Here is a 20,107-nt window from a genome sequence, read left to right as displayed (position 1 = left end):
GTAGTGCTGGCATGAGGGGACATCCTGGAAAAACCAAATTTGAATCTCTCTGTAAACAAATTGTTTGGTGCATCTAGGGCACGGCAGAATTTGTTGGAAGAGACTGCACCAATGGGCCTTACAGTAGCATACAAGCGGGTTAAAAGTAATTTTGGTGGCAGCTCCCTTTACATTCTCCTTTTTAAAAGAAATTTTTGCAATATTTTGTGAGTTATTTTAGTCACATTTAGTCTAAGGCTGAGGCTACATTGTAAAAAATCTGGAATTTTTATGCCAAAATCAAAAGTGACTTCAAAGGGAATGGGAAATTTAAAGGAAAAATCCAAACCCAGTAAATCCACTCCTGACATTGGATCGAAAAGAACCCAAAAAACAAGTATAAACCAAAAGTAAATATACAAAAAAATTGCAACTTTAGCAATGCATGGCGTCTTCCCAAGATTGATGATTTTTCACAGAACACTGATTGTGTCATGCTAACCTATTATATCATAATTACCATAATCTCATAATTGTGATCACTCTGGTGTTTCTTATACTCAAACCCTCTTGAAAAGCACTAAAGGACAGAAAAAAAAACTATTAGAATGCTTGTAAAATAATGAGTGAAAATAAGACACATAAATCAAAAATAAATCTCAAAACCTAAATAACACGTGTATGTATTCACATAGTTCACACCTTTGCAGTTCAAATCATTGTAAACGTTATTTCCATCCACTCAGGGAAGTGGTTACAATAAATCTCCACAGTTCTATTCTGAGGAAACAAAGGACTCCAGACTGCTCCATAGACCCAGATACAGTGGGAATATTTTTTAGCAGTTCTTTTTTTTATATACCCACCCAATAAAATGCCCTTTTTCCTAATAAAACAGCACAAATTTGGTATTGCTGTGTCCATAATAAATTGTACCATAAAACACAACAATTAGTTAACGTATACAGTAAACGTTGCAAAAAAATAAAGAGAAATGGAATGGAATAAAGAGAATAAAATAATAATGTAATATATGGAATAAAGTGATCAAAAAGTCAAATATGGACCAAAATGGTACCAATAAAAAACTTGTCCAACATAACAAGCACACAACCAGCTCGGTCAATGCCTCTCAGAAGATGGAGATGCAACAATTGATTTTTTTTTTCCCAAATGGACTTTTATTCTGCAAAATTAGTGACACATAAAAATACTCCCATGCAATAAAGGTAACATATTGTGCTGTATAACATTTTGTATAGCGTGGGACAAAATATATATACCGTATTTTTCGGACTATAAGACGCACTGGACTATAAGACGCACCTAGGTTTTAGAGGAGGAAAATAGGGGAAAAAAATTTTGAAGCAAAAAATGGTAAAATATTTAATATATGGGAGTTGTAGTTTTGCAACAGCTGCAAGGCCACATTGACAGGTGACCCTGCAGCTGTACGAGGACGCATAGAGTGTTTTTTTTTTTTTTTTGCGGGGCCAGCTGTACTTTTTAGTTTACCATTTTGGGGAATATCTATTGCTTAGATCACCTTGTATTGAAAAAAACCCGGCGGTTTATGATATATGATTTTCTACTGTTATATATATTCTAGGGAAAGGAGGTGATTTAGAACTTTTATTTCATATTTTTATTATATATTTTGAAAGCTTTTTTTTTTTTTTTTTACTATTTTATTCCCCCCAGGGGGCTTGAACCAGCGGTCACTTGATTGCAAGTCCCATAGACGGCAATACAACTGTATTGCCGTCTATGGGACATTCTGTATATTAGTATTAGGGCTGGTCATAGACCCAGCCGCAATACTAATATAGCAGTGACAGGCCTGGGAGCCTCATTAGGCTCCCGGCTCTCACCTGAACAGGTCGGCTCTTGTGATATCGCCGCGCAGGAGCCGGCCTGCAACTTCACAGGTACGGGGCCGGTGGGGACCGGCCCCGGGGGGAGAAGGGGCCGTTGATACAGACTACAGACCCGGCATCCGCTGTACTAGAGAGGCGGATGCCGGCGAGGGATAGACGCCATCACAGGTGCCGGGACCTGAGACATCGCTGCGCTCCTCTGCCCTGCATGAAGCCAGCGGCGGGGGGGATGGAGGAGCAGAATAGCATCACTCCTCCCGCTGCTGGCTTCATGCAGGGCAGAGGAGCGCAGCGATGTCTCAGGCCCCGGCACCTGCATCTATCCCTTGCCGGCATCCGTCTCTCTAGTACAGCGGATGCCAGGTGCCACATTCGGACTATAAGACGCACCCTTCTTTTTCCCCCAAATTTGGTGGAAAAAAAGTGCGTCTTATAGTCCGAAAAATACGGTATATAAAAAAAATGTTAAAAACAATGTCGGAATTGATGGGGTTTAAATTTCATCTCCCATTAAAAGCTTAAAGGGTTAAACTTGCCAAATGTGGTTTTTAAGGACAATTAACCCCTTTCTGCCGCATCCAGTTTTTGAATTCCTGACTGAGCTAGATTTTTCAAATCTGACATGTGTCACCTCATGTGGTAATATTTAAACACTTATTTTGAGATTGTTTTTCATGACATATTGTACATCTTCTTAGTGGTTAATTTTACTCGATATGTTTTGTGTTTAATTTTTTTTTTTTTTTTTTTAAAAGAAACCTTTGAAATTTAGTGAATTTTTTAAAATATGCAATTTATAAAGTTTGCAATGATATGCTTTCATACAGATAGTCATACCAACAAAATTACCATATTTTTCGGACGCACTGGACCATAAGACACACCTAGGTTTTAGAGGAGGAAAATAGAGAAAAAAATCTGAAGCAAAAAATTTGATAAAACATTTAATATATGGAAGCCACATTCACAGATGTCCCTGCAGCTGTATGGGGATGCATAGGACATCTATTTTTGCAGGGTCAAGTGTACTTTTTAGTTATACCATTTTGAGTAACGTCTATTGCTTTGATCACTTTTTATTTAATTCAGAGGCAAAACAGGTAAAAAAAAAATGTCGGTTTGGCACTTTTGATTATTTTTCCCCACTATGACATTCACCCTACGGGTAAAATATTTTATAAGTTTGTAGACCAGTCATTTACGGACACAGGAATACGTAATGTGTATGTATTTCACATGATTTTTTTACTTTTATATGTATTGTAGGGAAAGGGAGTGATTTAAAACTTTTGGTTTATTTTTAATATTTTTCTAAAAATTTTTTATTATTTTAATTAGTCCCCCCAACCCCCTTCCTCCTAGCTATGGCAACTGCTCTGCAGCAGAGCGGCTGCCATTATCTTTACAGACCCAGCATCCGTTGTAATAGCACGGCGGATGCCAGGAAGGGTTCGCACTGCCGGGGCAATCCCAGGGCCTTCAGCATCGCCCCACTGCTGCAGAAAGTCTCGCTGCTGGAAGCCGGCGGCAGCAGGAATAAGGAGATGCATTTGGACTATAAGACGCACACTTCATTTTCCTCCCAAATTTGGTGTAAAAAATGTGCGTCTTATAGGCCGAAAAATACAGTAGTTTATAAATCTAATGTAGCATATCTCTGAATTATGTTGGCATCAAACTTTAATCACCCTTTAATTTTTTACAAACATTATAAGGCTTACAAGCCTAACAGCAATTTTCAAGAACATTTCCAAAAAACATTTTTCAAGGGATTAATTCACTTCTGAAGGGATTTTTTTCCCATGTAGCATGATACCCAATTAATGATTATTCTTTTATACTTTAGTAATTTTGCCCAAAAAGTTTAGGGAAAAAAAAACTGTTTCTTTTGCATCGTCTTCTTCTGAAAGGCATAAAATTTTTATTTTTCTGCCGAGAGAACAGGTGAAGACTTATTTTCTGAGGAACAAGCCAAGCTTTTTATTGGTACCATTTGAATTTTGATCACTTTTTATTGATCATTTTGTGAGGCAAGGTGGCGAAAAATCATTACCGTTCATACTCGAGTATAAGCCAACTTTTCAGCACATTTTTCATGCTGAAAAAGCTCTCCTCGGCTTATACAGAGTCCACGGAGCACAGAAAACTGGAAGGAACTGGAAGGGGGAGGTCCTTTGGTGCTACTGCTCTGTGATTGGCTTGTCATGAGGTCACGTGACTGTAATGTCATCAAAGGTCCTGTAGCCACTAGTATGTAACATCTGCAAATAAGGTTGGGTCTAAATCCTAGTAGCTCCGCCCACACCAGAGTCCGATCACATGGTCATGACGTCATCAGAGGTCCTTTAGCGCACTAGGATTTAGCATCTACCCTGCAGATGAGTGGCCAGGATTCATTGTGTCTTATGGAAGATGTCTGTTGTATGGAGGAGAGGAAGCTACAGTAAAGTGACACACACAGGTACCTTCCTTTAGTTACTCTGCCTATTAGTGTCAGGCATTTGGGGTTATTAATTTAGTTTCAGTAACTCCATGTGCCTCACATTAATAACGGTTAACCCCATCATGTCCCTCATAGTAACCCTTGTGTGCCCATATAAGGGTTACTAATATGTGAGACACATGAGGGTACTAATGAAGGACCTTAATTATGAAGACACCTAATTATTACCTCCATATGTCCCACATATCAGTGACTCTTAGTGAGACACACAGGGGGGGTTAATGTGAGGGACATGATGGGGTTAACTGCTATTACTATGATCCCCATGGAGTTACTAAGCTGCAATGCACATGAACAGACTTTTTATCTGCAATGGTGGCGATTATTCTTGGACCCCCATATACTATAATGGGGTCCGTCGGGTTTCTGTCCAGAAAAGCAGAATGGGGAATGAAATTCCCAAGCGCAGATGTGAACATATCCTGAACATACCCTGAAGCAGTTTCCATACAATATCACACCGGAAGGCTGAGTATTTTTCATGCAATACCCCATACCAGATAAATTTCAAAGACGCTTCTGTGATGTCCAGTCTAATATGGAACATTTAGCAAAAGTAAATACTATTTACCTGTAAACAAAGTAGAAATTCAGGAGGCCCACACTCTGCACACTTTATATAAGGCTCCATAAGATATGAGGAACAGCCTCGGCATGGTGGTTTATCAAATGCATCACCTAAAGCATAATTCGGGGGGAAACAGGGATTTAAAACAATGTTACAGGATGACTCCCCTCTTGCAATGATGATAAGAAAACATCACCCCTTTCCCACAGCAGGGCTCTCAACTATCCTTATTGGCACAGAGGGCTCCTCATTGAAAACAACTCCTATTCTGATAAAAGGCTTCATACAGTCAGGGTTGTGGAGTCAGAAAAAAGTTACCAACTCAAACTTAAATAAAATGATTATTTAAAATTATACAACTATTGATATTGTATCATTAATTAGGTGTATAACTTGTTACATATTTACTTTCATAGGAATTCAATCATTGGCTTACCTTGAAAACTAGAGAACCTTAAAGGGAATCTTCCTCCTCCCCCCAAGCATATTCAAGGTCCACCACATCACAATCATAGACAACATGCCTCTTATGTATGTCACATTTGTAGATTCGGAGAAAACCATTAAAGTCTTATGCAAATGATACAGTACTTGAGATGGGCCTTGGGCACCCTGGGTGGAATTGGAGAAAGGAGTGCATTTGTGCAAAATTCTCACAGGTTTCTTTTTTAGGGTACATTCAGAAGGCGGAAAACGGATTCCGTGTGTGAACATACCGCAAGGGTAACCACGACGGAATGCGGATGCATTGCAACGGCATTCCGTCACGGCATTCTGCTATGGATTAGGCCCGAATGAATGGGCCTGATTGGGAGAGAGTCTTGCGCCGTGGCTGAGTCAGCCACGGAATCAGAGGCAAGGTAGGGCGTGTCGCTTCTTTTTTCCACTACTAGCTAGATTCCGGATTCCGCGTCAAAATCCGCTGCCAAAAAAACTCCATGTGAACATACCCTTATGGTGTTCACCATGCAGCCAATATGACGTCAACTGTATTCGATTTGTCGGCACGATTCCAGGGATACCAAATTTATATAGTTTTAAACTTTGCAAACAAGTTATATTACTTAGAGTCAACATAGTCTGACACCCGTACCTTTTTTATATTTCACTGTACAGGGATACTAGGGCTGCTTTTTTTTTTTTTTTTTTTTTTTTTTTTAACAGGGCCAGATGTAGTTTTTAGTTATACCATTCTGGGGAATGTCTATTGCTTTTATTACTTTTTATTCAAAATTTTTATCAGAGGTGAAACAGCGGGAAAAAAATGGTGGTTCGGTTCTTTAGATTTTTTCCCGCTAAAGCATTCAACGTACAGGAAAAATATCTTTCGAGTGTTTTTGGACACATAGATACCTATGTGTTTCACAGTTATTTTTTTGCATCTATATGTATTCTAAGAAAAAGGGGGAACGATTAAAATTTTTTAATTCTTTTCATTTAATTTTTTTTTTTGTTTTGTATTAATACTGTAATTATTAGACCCCAATGAATCTTGAACCCCAGGGTTTTTGAATACCAATGCAATGCATTACAATGCTAATGCATTGCGAAATATTGGCACTTCTATTACAGGCTGCATAGAGCAGCCTGTAATAGAAGAAATGTTGAAACAAAGTTTCAATAGGCTCCCAGCTGCCATGGCAACGGGGTCGCTGGCTCCGTATCTCGTTCTGAGGATCAATGATCCTCCCCAAAATAGCGTCTCAGTCCCATTAAGATTTTCTTTAGGCCCCGTTCACACAGGAAGTGGAAGCGTGGATTTTGGCACAGAGAGTGATGTGGGGAGTCACGTCGCTCTCGGGCCAAAATACATCTTCCACAACTGTCATGGCTTCCCCCTCCGGAGTAGACTCAAATGAATGGGCTGACTCCGGAGGTTGCTGCTGTGAGGCGGACACCACGGCTCAACAAGATGCGGAATCCGCCTGAAGAAAGGGCTGCTTGCTTCTTTTTTCTGCTAGCGCCAACATGCCGCTTCGGAAAGAAAAAAGAACGCTAGTGGTCTCCATACACCACCATTGTGAGGGGGCGGATTATGACATGGATTCGGCACCATAATCCGCCCCTCTGTGCCCGTGTGAACTTGCCCTTACACCAGTGCTGTGTAAAAATTTCTGACATTTTTAATTGTATTATTGGTATTGCACAATTAATTACATGCAGTTTATTACATTTTCATGTTACTAGGAATTCAATCAGTGTCTTTTTTTCTGTTGTACAAAAAAGTTTTGCCTACTGACTCCACAGCCCTGCTTGGCACACCAGTCACTCACTGGGCAGGAGCCGCAGCTGGCACTATTCATGTGAATTGAGCTCTATTGGGAAAGATTGTGAAGAAGCCACAAACCCTTCACATAGCATCTGGTGGTGTCTGATGATAGGGGGGTGGGGAATGCTACAATGTTTATGGTAGATCTAACAAGTCTACAAATCTGGGTGCCCATCACATGAACAAGACAGACTTCTCCCCAGGCAGCACCCAGAACAACAGCACACAAAGGTCTTGAAGTCTGTGAGAATTTGATACAGAAAGTATAATACAAAGCTGGAGATGCTTTCAATACAAGATAACATTTATCCACTTGCAATATCCCTCTAAGGCAGGGAACGTACGGCTCTCCAGCTGTTTGCAAAACTACAACTCCCAGCATGCATACTTGCTCTGCTGTTCTGGGAACTCCCATGGAAGTGAATGGAGCATGATGGGAGTTGTAGTTTCACATCAGCTGGAGAGCCAAAGGTTCCCTACCCCTGCTCTAAGGTATCTCCTTCTAGGCCCTGAACAATACACGTGTCACTTCACCTAAATCTGATGTTAGTAAAGTAAAAGCAGAGGCGCCACCGCCGGAGACAGGGCTAGGAGAAAAGTTGTCTGCTGTTCGGTTGCTATAGGCAACAGCTACTTGCCTCTAGATCTGAACTGAGCATACATGACAGACAAGGTGTTGTGGTTGGCCTGCAGGCGGCGCCCTGACTCTTGCCTCCATTACACAAAGAAAGCTCACCCTCGTAATATCGGGACATATCCCCAACGTGTAGCGCGTTGTGTTCTAGAAGAGGAGGCCTGTTCACACAAAGCCGGCCTAAAGACGGTAACATACAGCAGTGTACACGTTTACCGAGCCCGGGCTCCGGGGAACACTACAAACCTCTGAAAGGAGCTAGTCGGTCCATGTTGAACACTGGCTGGTCCCTGGGTCTTGGCCCCGCCTCCTGCACACGAAAGCCAATCACCAGCCAGGAGATCAGCCGGTGACCATGGGAAAGCCAGGCAAGGCTAATAGATAGCCGAAAGCGTGGAGCTTAGGCTGAGGCTGGAGTTGTGATGATGATCTGCAGACGGCTGAAGTCCCGGGTATCGCGATAATCGGTGTGCTCTAGTGGAATGTACGCAAAATGCATCTCCAGACATAGACTACATGTAAGGCGTGTAATGCTGTGTACGATATAGACGGCACATACACACAAATACAATACAAAGAATCTGAAAGGGTTGGTATGTAAGAGCTCGGGGAGAATATGGCCCCATTCTGCATCTTAGCTACCATGGAAGTGTTCTTGGCAAGGAAGAGACTCCTGCCAATGGGATGAGCCATGTATGCCATCTCTGATTCTGTGAAGGAATCAGACAGTACATGTACCTTGTATAGTCAATGGGACCATTCATTCTAACCACTAGTTTTCCATGGACATGCCTGCCATGCACTGTTTTATTTACTCTATTTATCTCTGCCATTCAAGTTAATGGGGCCATTAAAAAAAGTGAAGCCCTTTTCACATCTGCGTTTAGGGAGTCCCCCCGCCCAAATGGAAACCTATACACATGAAAAGAGGTACCTAAAGGAACCTGTGGACCCCATAGACTATAATGGGGTCCGTGTGGTTTCTGCATTAAACATGTGAAGAGAAAAGTGCTTCTTACAGGACATACTGTACTTTGTATTTGTATGTACCATTATACATTCTGTACTGGGAAGCAAGAAAAAAATTCAGAAAGGGATGGAATTGGAGAAAATGGCATTTACAGGCTTAGTTTTTATGGAGTTTGGTGTGCACACAAAATGACAGCTCACCTGTATTCAAAGCATTGGTATCGTTCCAGGGATACCAAATTTATATCCTACTTCCTACTATTAATTAATTAATATTATTTTTTAATTAATATATTAATTAATTTAAATTATTACATTATACATGTGAAAGTTTGGATGTTTGTTCCTCAATCACGCAAAAACAGCTGAACAGATTTGAATGAAATTTGGCATGTAGATAGATTGTAACCTCGATTAACACATACACATAGGCTACTTTTTATCTCGGTAAATGGCTTCACAACTGTTATGAATTTATGTTCACATACTACAGTATATTACACTGCTCCTGCCTGCAGCTTTATCTCAGCTTCTGATAAAGCCAGGGCTGTTATCTTTCTGTGCAAACACTCAGCTAACCCTCAGTGGATTGTGTACATACATTTGCATATTATCTGATCTGCTCCAGGCAGTGCTGACAAACTGACATGGGCAAATATCTTTAATCCAAATTGGCAGTTTGCCAATTTTAAACATGCCTGGAAAAAGAAAATCTAATTTGTTGCAAACAATGAGAGCTATGAAGGTAGCCAGAAGTCAACAGAGTTCTCTTCAAGCGGAGCTGACTGGGATCATTGACACCAACTCATTATATGGCATCCCAGCGAGCTGCTGAGATGCCGGAACAATCACAGGCACAGTGCGAGGAACAAGTTCAGCAGCAGTATATAGGCGCATCAACGACGCCAACAACCTGCAGATGAAGTCGCGGGCAGAGGCTAGTATATTATATTTTATGTCTTAACCCCTTAAAAAAAAATCAAAATCACCCAAATTAGTTAATAAATATTATTATATCTCTATTTTATGTTGGCATCATCTTTTAAAGGGATTCTTCCATTAAAAACCTTTTTTTTCTCGTTGACACATAGGAATAGCCTTAAGAAAGGCTATTCTTCTTCTACCTTTAGATGTCTTCTCCGCCCCGCCGTTAGGTTAAAATCCTGTTTTTCTTCGGTATGCAAATGAGTTTTCTCACAGCACTGGGGGCAGGCTCATCGCTTAAACAGCACTGGGGGGCGTCTCCAATGCTGCGAGAGAACTCTCCAGCGCCGCCTCCATCTTCTTCAGGAACGGGGTCTACACGCGTCTTCTTTCAGGGGTTGGCTTCCAACTTCTAGGCCTCGGGCCTTACTGTGTAAGTGGCCATTTTCTTGTGGCCGGCAGGCATGTGCCCGAGTTGGCTTTGCCCGAGGCCTAGAAGTTTGAAGCCAACCCCTGGAAATAGACGTGAGAAGACCCTGTTCCTGAAGAAGATGGAGGTGGTGCTGGAGAGTTCTCTCGCAGCATTGGGGACACCCTCAGTGCTGTTTGAGCGCTTGGACCTGCCCCCCAGTGCCACAAGATAATTCATTTACATACAAAAGAAAAACGGGATTTTAACCGAATGGCGGGGCGGAGAAGACATCTAAAGATAGGAGAAGAATAGCCTTTCTTAAGGCTATTCCGTCGTGTCAACGAGAAAAAAAAAGGTTTTTAATTGTAGAATCCCTTCAATCATCTGTCAATTTATTTTGGACGCTAGGAGGCTTAAAAGTCTAACAGTAATTTTTCAAATTTACAAGAAAAAATCCCAAAACAAATTATTAGGGATCACGTCAGGAAATTTTAAAGACCTACAGTCCTATGAAAAAGTTTGGGCACCCCTATTAATCTTAATCATTTTTTGTTCTAAATATTTTGGTGTTTGCAACAGCCATTTCAGTTTGATATATCTAATAACTGATGGACACAGTAATATTTCAGGATTGAAATGAGGTTTATTGTACTAACAGAAAATGTGCAATATGCATTAAACCAAAATTTGACCGGTGCAAAAGTATGGGCACCCTTATCATTTTATTGATTTGAATTCCCCTAACTACTTTTTACTGACTTACTGAAGCACAAAATTGGTTTTGTAACCTCAGTGAGCTTTGAACTTCATAGCCAGATGTATCCAATCATAAGAAAAGGTATTTAAGGTGGCCAATTGCAAGTTGATCTCCTATTTGAATCTCCTCTGAAGAGTGGCATCATGGGCTACTCAAAACAACTCTCAAATGATCTGAAAACAAAGATTGTTCAACATAGTTGTTCAGGGGAAGGATACAAAAAGTTGTCTCAGAGATTTAACATGTCAGTTTCCACTGTGAGGAACATAGTAAGGAAATGGAAGACCACAGGGACAGTTCTTGTTAAGCCCAGAAGTGGCAGGCCAAGAAAAATATCAGAAAGGCAGAGAAGAAGAATGGTGAGAACAGTCAAGGACAATCCACAGACCACCTCCAAAGAGCTGCAGCATCATCTTGCTGCAGATGGTGTCACTGTGCATTGGTCAACTATACAGCGCACTTTGCACAAATAGAAGCTGTATGGGAGAGTGATGAGAAAGAAGCCGTTTCTGCACGTACGCCACAAATAGAGTTGCCTGAGGTATGAAAAAGCACATTTGGACAAGGCAGCTTCATTTTGGAAACAAAAATTGAGTTGTTTGGTTATAAAAAAAAGGCGTTATGCATGGCGTCCAAAAAGAAACAGCATTCCAAGAAAAACACATGCTACCCACTGTAAAATTTGGTGGAGGTTCCATCATGCTTTGGGGCTGTGTGGCCAATGCCGGCATCGGGAATCTTGTTAAAGTTGAGAGTCGCATGGATTCCACTCAGTATCAGCAGATTCTTGAGAATAATGTTCAAGAATCAGTGACGAAGTTGAAGTTACGCCGGGGATGGATATTTCAGCAAGACAATGATCCAAAACACCGCTCCAAATCCTCAGGCATTCATGCAGAGGAACAATTACAATGTTCTGGAATGGCCATCCCAGTCCCCAGACCTGAATATCATTGAACATCTGTGGGATGATTTGAAGCGGGCTGTCCATGCTCGGCGACCATCTAACTTAACTGAACTTGAATTGTTTGTCCAAAATACCTTTATCCAGGATCCAGGAACTGATTAAAAGCTACAGGAAGCGACTAGAGGCTGTTATCTTTGCAAAAGGAGGATCTACTAAATATTAATGTCACTTTTCTGTTGAGGTGCCCATACTTTTGCACCGGTCAAATTTTGGTTTAATGCATATTGCACATTTTCTGTTAGTACAATAAACCTCATTTCAATCCTGAAATATTACTGTGTCCATCAGTTATTAGACATATCAAACTGAAATGGCTGCTGCAAACACCAAAATATTTAGAACTAAAAATGATTAAGATTAATAGGGGTGCCCAAACTTTTTCATAGGACTGTATTTATTTGAAACCCACATAAAATAAAACAGTTTAAAAACTATCCTCATCTAATTCAAAACAGCATATGTGTTTCCCCTCTCTCTACCCTACCTGTCCCCTATGTGACATGGCTTCCATGAACTTCTGTCCTATTAATGTAAGGGGTCTTAATGTTCCCCAGAAACGTAACCAGATCCTGTGTCAGCTCCGTAAAACTCATTCTCATGTCTTGATTTTGCAGGAGACTTATTTCAGGGAGAACCACATCTCAGACATCCGTAAAAGACACTACTCTTCTTGGTTCCACAGTGCTACCCATCTGTGAAAAAACAAGGCATTATTTATTGCCTTGCATAGATCTCTCCAACACTAGTTACTGGACACGATACTTGATACCAAGGGTAGATTTGCTTTAAAATTGCGCATTGGTGGAAAGGTGCTATCTTTCAAATCAGCTGCAGATAGTGTACTATAGGACATTTCTGGGGAAACTTGGGGATTTCAGTGAAAGGCCACCCGTGGATTCTGCTGCCCCACGTTTCCCTGCTGTTCCGTCACAATTGCTTAGGCTGGAATCCATTCTTCGCATAGACATATGGTGGATCTTACATCCCAGGGTCGAGACTATACCTACCACTCTCCCCAGCTCATGGCTCCAATGGAAGCCTTTACTACTTACTCTTGAGTCACCACACGCTTTCCTGGTCCCCTGTTGCCCAGATCGGTTCAGCATTGTGGTCTTATCATGCTCAGTTTTTTATTATCCCTCTGCCACTCCGGGCATCCCATGCCTTTCTCCTGCTGATTGGTCCAAATCTAATTTATTTGCACACAGGCTGTGTCCAGCGCTGGGCTGGCAGCTGGTTCTGGCGCGGGGTAGGCCGTAAGCCTCCGCTTGAGTATGCAGAGATTCCAGTTTCTCCCTGGCACCAGTACCTGCACTTCCAGGGTCAGGGGGATCAGCAGCGAGCCTGAGGCTATTTAGGTTGGTTATTCGTGTTACTGCGGCATCAGATCCCCTAGCGATGAGCTCCTCCTGTCTCCTTTTCCTGTTACCTGGACTCTGTGCATGTGTATGACCCAGCTTGCTTTACAGACCTCTCCTCCGTGATCCTGATTTGACACCTTCCTGAGCTCCTGTGTATGACCTTTTCGCTTTCTCCTGACCTCCCTTTTTGGATCCTGATTTGGCTACTCCGCTACCTCCTGTGTATGACCCGGCTCTCCTGACTACGCTTCTGCCTCTGCCTTCTACTACCACATGATCTCCTGTTACCGACTTGGGTTGTTTGACCACAAATCTGTTTCCTTTGGAATCTGCCTGCTTCCCCAAATCGTCTTGCTCTCCTGAACTTCATTCTAAGGTTAGTGTCTGGGTTTTTCTGGGTCCTCCTACTTGGGGTTATCTGGGTGTGCGTCACTCTCTGGACTGTTGCGGATATTGGCCCCGGACTTTTACCAAGTCCAACTCCACCATCAGAAGCTCTGGCGAAAAACTCCAGGACCTGGTTCCCCTCTGGTTATGAGAGCATAGCACACTCAGGACTGTTTTTGCCTCAGTGCTTGGGGATTCTAGTTGCCCAGGGTCTTACTGAGTTTATTGTTGCATCAGGTTCCTAACAGGCTGCCTCTGCTGTACAATGTCCAAGGAAAAAAAAACTTCAAGATTATGACTCGCTGGTATCTCTGTCCAGACCTCCTTCACAAGATTTACCCTGGTGTGTCTGATTGGTGCTTGTGCTGTGGTGCCGAGGTGTCTCATTTTCCATATATAGCGGGACTGTGCAGACATACGACCCTTCTGGACTTCTGTGTTTGACCTATATGTCAAAATTATTGCCTTTCCTCCAGATGGCTTTCCTCTCAATTATTCCAAGGAAAATTTCTAAAGCGAAGGGTGACCTACAGTACTGTGTCAATCCCTCAAGGCACTCAGAGCGTTGTTGCCCCCATATTACTGGAGTGGCTCCAGGAATATCTCAACATGCAGAGAATGGAACTGCTGATAGTGAGAGGCACCACTGATTCCTCTAAGTTTGATGTCCTCTGGCGGCCGTGGGTGGAGTTTCAGGAATCAACTGATTTTATTAACACCTTCTCCTGAGCTCTGATGTGTTGTTTTGGTCCAAGTTCTGGGTGCTAGTCTTCACAGTTGGTATGCTCCCTGTTACCTCTGGAATTATCCCACCAAATTCCTCAGAAGGGAAGCTGAAGATCCTGCTCCGGTTCGAGAAAGTTTTCCACCAGCGCAACATCTTAGAGACAACCCTCAACACCACTACTACATCAGCCTGACCTATTTTGCTGCCTTCCTACCGGAGCTTGACAGCTCCTGATGTCCTACTGCGTGGAGAGATTTCCGATAATTTATAAAGAATCTTCACCAGGACTTGCTGAAACATACAAAACCATATTAAGGACTTCAGCAGGTTCTATTTCTACTTGGTTGCCCCTTCCCCTCTTTTTTTCTGTCTATTGTTACACTGTACTCAGCTCTGCAACTCAGTCTAACTCATTGCTACTTCTTTCTTTAGAAGGCCCAATCTGTGTGGCTTTTTGCTCCCCTATTCCTCATTAACCTCCCTGTTCTTCTTAGTAGTCTTCAATCCTCCCTGACCTTTTAAGGGTTTCAATGCGATGCCACTGATTTTTGTATAGTTACCCCTTCTTTTATCTAGTATGGCCCTAACAACTTACTGTTACTGGACTCATACCTGCTCTCCCTATTCTTTATTATACCCAGTGTACAGTTCTTGCTAGTGGTGAAATCAATCAAAGTGAAAGGACTGCACAGTCCTGAGAAGCAATATGTTTTCTTCAACCTACTCAAACTTAAAGGAGTATTCCCACGTCGCATACTCACCAGTCTTCACTGCTGTAAAAATCTTCTTTCTTCCTGGTTTCTTACATCATTTGGTGGGCGAGGTTTCACATGCAACCTGCCGTTTAGCTCCGACCACCGCATAGCGTGATCCTATGGGGCGGCTGAAGGGCCCGTGATGTTATCAAGGGTCCTTAATCACTATATGCACAATATTGGACTATGAAGTACAGGCAGGAGCAACTCCATTCTGTGTTACATACAGAGACTGCCTGCCTCTGCCATAATGAACACAATTGAATTAGCTAGCCTGATAACTGGGAGAACAGAATACGTTCAGAAATGAAAGCAGCTCCTCTCCTCTATCTGAGTGCAGGACCTAGGTCATGTGGTGTAGACACAGGATTAGCTAGATACACAGGCTCACTCCCCGTGCACTTATCCCCTCCTCCCTTCCCCCTGAGAGCAGGCAGATACATCACTTGACTTTTGAGCAGATAAGTCAAGGGCTGTGTCAACAATGAATTGAATAAAGTAAGGTAGTGGGCAAACAAAGCAGTTTTGCTGAAGCAGTGTATTTAGGAAAAGTCTTACATCAACATTAACAAGCAGTATAGATAGGATCCTTGTGATGGGACAACCCCTTTAAGTGACTACATGCTCTTTTCTCATAAACCATTCAATCTTTCCAACACCTGGTTTTCACATGCTTACCATAGCCCCTCACCTGAACCTAAATCCAGAGGGTCCAGTAGATTGATCTCTCACACCAGGAGACTCGGACTGATGGAGAGGGCTGACTGCTTATGTTGAAGGGACATATTGCATCTCAGATGTATACTTTTGCTTCACTCTACTTCCCTAACACAGGGCAAGGCTGAGTTCTTACTTAGAGACGCATGATGATTTTGCAGAGCAGTTCCTGGTAGTTCCGGGTGATCTAAATTTGGTATTGGATTCCACTCTTGATTCTTCCGTCAGCCTTTCATGATACTACAACATGGTCCTTCTGGGGATTAAAAAAAAGATCTCCACTCCATGGCACTAAGAAATCCAGCAGGCTTTCGACAGGGTCAACTGACAGTTCATGGAGGACATGTAGGACTCCATACGAACATGATGTGTTGGATTCTCTCCCTCTACTCCCACCCCTCCCATATGTTAAATTGTATTACTTTCCTGCCCATTTGTCCCGAATAGTAAATTGGTGCAGACATGATTCTTTAACCGGTTAAGGACCGCTGGCCGTAAATTTACGGCCAGCAGTCCTGGTCTCTAAGACCAGCCGATAGTAAATTTACGGCCGGTCTTCAGAGACTCACTAGGCAGGGGGTGGGGCGGGGGGAGGGCAGGGGTTAGGTGTTACTGACACCTAACCACCCCCTCAACAACGTTCAGTCGGACTCAGTTCCGACTGAACGATTTAACCCTTTCGATCCTGCCGTGAAACATCACGGCGCGATCGAAAGGGATCCGCCGCAGATTGAAGCTGATCGGCACCCCCCGCGGCGAGATCGGGGGGTGCCGATGTCAGTAGAAGGTAGTCTGGGGTCTGGCCAGTGACCCCAGACTACCGGAGCCCCACATACCTGGTTGATCCTGCCGACCGATGGAGGAAGTGAGCGATGTGTCTCACTTCCTCTGCAGCTTACAGGACACGAGCAGGCTCATGTCCTGCTCGTGTCCTGCAAGCTACTATACAGAATCAGTTGATGCTTTCAACAAAGCATCAACTGATTGAAGTGTCCTAAATGGACACATGAAAAAGTTAAAAAAAATAAAGTGTATGAAAAAAGTAATAAACTTATAAAGCCCAAAAATCCCTTTTTCTCTATACAAAATGAATTATATAAAAAAAAGTACTAAAAATTAATAAAAACAATGCATATTTGGTATCGCCGCATCCGTAACAACCTGTACAATAAAACTGAAATAATATTTAATGTATACGGTGTACATCTGAAAAAAAAAAAAAACGGAAAAAACCCGCCGGAAGTAATGATTTTTCACCATATCACCTTACAAAATATGCTATAAAAAGTGATCAAAAAATCATATGCACCCCACAACAGTACCAATAAAAAGCGCAGGTTGTCCCGCAAAAAATAAGCCCTCAACCAACACTGTCAACCGAAAAATAAAAATGTTACGCCTCTCAGAAGATGGCGATGCAAAAATCACTGATTTATGTCCCCAAATGTGTTTTTGTTCTGCAGAATTAGTATCGCATAAAAAAATACTATAAATGAGGTATCGCCGTAACCGTACTGACCCACAGAATAAAGGCTACATGTTACTTATACTGTACGCTGCATGGCGCAAAATTTAAAGGGTACAACTCAATGCCAGGATTGATTTTTTTTTATTTTTTTTTTAAATCCAGCAAGAAAGAGTTAATAAAATGTATTCAGTATGTTGTAGGCACCCAAAAATGGTGTCATTACAAAATACATCACATCCCGCAAACAACAAGCCCTTATATGGCCACGTCACCAAAAGAATAAAGAAAATATAGCATCTACCAATGTGAAGACACAATAACCCCATAATCGCCAAATTATTAGAATACAACTGGCGGCGTCAGGAAGGGAATATATAAGCTGTGTGAGCGAATATCAGTGGACACCCCAGATTTACAGCTTATGAGGGAACAGACACCAGAAGTGACCCCCAAAGTGACTCCCCCAATCATAGGAGCTACGGGGACATAGTAGGGAATTTGGTGTCTGCAATGTTCTCCGCACCGCTTATATATTCCCTCTTCGCCATCCGCCGTGCAGTCACGTCCGGATACTAATACTCACTACACCCCCTGAGAAATTCTTTGAGGGGTGCAGTTTTCAAAATGGGGTCACTCCTTTGGGGAATCCACTTTTCTGGTACCTTACAGGCTCTACAAACATGACATGGCGTCCAGATACCAAACATCTGAATCTGTACTCCAAAAGCCTCATCGCGCTCCTTCCCTTCTGCGCCCTGCTGTGCGCCCAAACTGATGTTTATGACACATGTATGACACATGTATGACACTGGTGTACCCGGGATAACGGACGTAATGTCATATGTGGGAATAAACTGATATTAGGGCACAGCCAGACACAGAAGGGAAGAAGGGTTATTGGGTTTTTGGAGCGCACACGGTTTGGTTTTTGGATGCCATGACACTTTTGCACAGCTGAAACGCCAGTAAAGTGGAATCCCCTGATATGAGACCCTATTTTGGAAACTACACCCCTGAAGGATTTATCCAGGGGTACAGACAGCATTTTTAGCCCCCAAGTTTTGCTATAACTTATTATAATCTGTGGAACAACTGTGGGGTCTAAATGCTGACTATACCCCTTGATGAATTCTGTGAGGGGTGTAGATTCTAAAATGGGGTCACTTTTGGAGGGTTTCCATTGTTTTGGTACTCTAGGGGCTCTGCAAATGAGGCATGGTGCCTGAAAATTATTCCAGCAAAATCTGCTGTTCACACACCCAGTGTCGCTCCTTCCCTTCCATGCACTGCTGTGTACCCAAAAATCAGTTTACGCCCACATGTGGGGTATTTCTGTGTACGGGAGAAATTGCATAACAAAATGTGAGATGCATTTTCTCCTTTAACCCTTTGTGAATGTGTTAATTTTAGGTCTAAATGAATGTATTAATGAAAAAAAATGAAATGTCTAAATTTCACTTCCATATTATGTTTATTCTTATGAAAAACTTAAAGGGTTAACAAACATCCCAAATGCTGTTTTGAATAATTTGAGGGGTGTAGTTTTGAAAATGGGGTGATTTATGGGGGCTTCTATTATATAGGCCTTTATAATTCCTTACAGAACTGAAGCGGTCCCTATAAAATTGGTTTGGAGAATTTTCTTGCAAATCTAGAAAATCGCTGTTACACTTGTAAGCCTTGTAACGTCCAAAATAAATTAAAAGACCATCAAAAGATGATGCCGATAGAAAGCAGAGATATGGGAGATAATATTTATTCATGTATTTGGGTGGTATGACTATCTGCCTGAAAAGCAGAGAATTTCACATTTTGAAAATTGCAATTTTTTCCAAATTTCCATCAAATTTCCTAGTTTTTTTATAAATAAATACACAAATATTGATTAATATTTACCACTAACATGAAGTATAATGTGTTACGAAAAAAACAATCTCAAAATCATTTGTGTAAGTTAAACTGTCTCAAAGTTATTGCCATTTAAAGTGACACATGTCAGTTTTGAAAAAAAAGGCCTGGTCTTTAACATACTTTTGGGCCTGGTCCTTAACCGGTTAATACTTTAGATTTGCATTGATCAAGCGTTCTATCTAATACTACTCCAAATGGCTCCTTGGCTCGAATCCTCATTGGGGTCCTCTCTCCGCTCCCACCCTATGATTGGCTCCATGCTTAGAATTTGTCCTATCACCTGATACGCACACATTTCCACCCCCTTGACTCCATATGTTATCCAGTCTTGAGGAACCAAAGGTTCCCTTCTGGTGTCTTAAAAAGGCTATTTCAACATTAGCACTGCCACGGAATATATCGTGTTTGCCACATCTAGTTGGCAGATGGGGCCAGTTGTTGCCCACTTGTGTGATCTCCCCCCCCCCCCCCCCCCCAAAAAAAAAAAAACTTGGCATGAAATGCACCTCCGTCATTTTGTAAATTCTCTATTCCCTCCCCCCTCGGATATTCATAATGCCCCCTCACTTATAGTTCGAATTCGACCTCCTACCGACCCCTTATACTATTGAAATACCCACAACTAAGATTAAAAAAAAAAAAAGTTACACTCACCTACCTGCAATCCTGATGACTGGAGCTGCAACCTCCTCACTGTTATCCAGCAGGACGTTTGAGAAGCAGCCGTTTGTCTGCATTCTCTTTCTCTTTTAAACCTCAGGCCTAATGTGGCTTGCAGTTTACAAGTTTCAGGAAGCCTTTAAACTAGACTGCAGACACCAGTCTAGTTAAAATTAAAAGACTTATTAATGGCAGCACCAGGTTGGGCCCTGGACAGCCACCGCTGGCCTGACTAGTTAAAAAAAAACAAAACAAAAAAAAA

At 42.0% G+C, this 20,107-nt stretch overlaps 1 protein-coding gene across 3 annotated transcripts in view; it reads right to left on the bottom strand.

The window, feature by feature from the left end:
• Window positions 1-8,192, bottom strand: part of TADA2A (transcriptional adaptor 2A) — a 47,964-nt gene extending 39,772 nt beyond the window's left edge. The window contains exons 1-3 of one of the 3 annotated variants that reach the window (XM_075264314.1): window positions 8,077-8,192; window positions 4,931-5,037; window positions 500-559 (exon numbers count right to left, since the gene is read on the bottom strand). In XM_075264314.1, the coding sequence (XP_075120415.1) occupies window positions 500-559; window positions 4,931-5,037; window positions 8,077-8,101 (192 nt within the window). In that variant the 5' untranslated portion in view covers window positions 8,102-8,192. The other 2 variants (XM_075264312.1, XM_075264313.1) reach the window with 2 other exon arrangements.
• Between the last annotated feature and the right edge of the window lie 11,915 nt (window positions 8,193-20,107).

This window comes from Leptodactylus fuscus, chromosome 2, assembly GCF_031893055.1.
Source record: "Leptodactylus fuscus isolate aLepFus1 chromosome 2, aLepFus1.hap2, whole genome shotgun sequence".
NCBI lineage: Eukaryota > Metazoa > Chordata > Amphibia > Anura > Leptodactylidae > Leptodactylus > Leptodactylus fuscus.
Note: the sequence above shows the minus strand (reverse complement) of the source record. Positions and strands in the feature narration are given on the sequence as shown.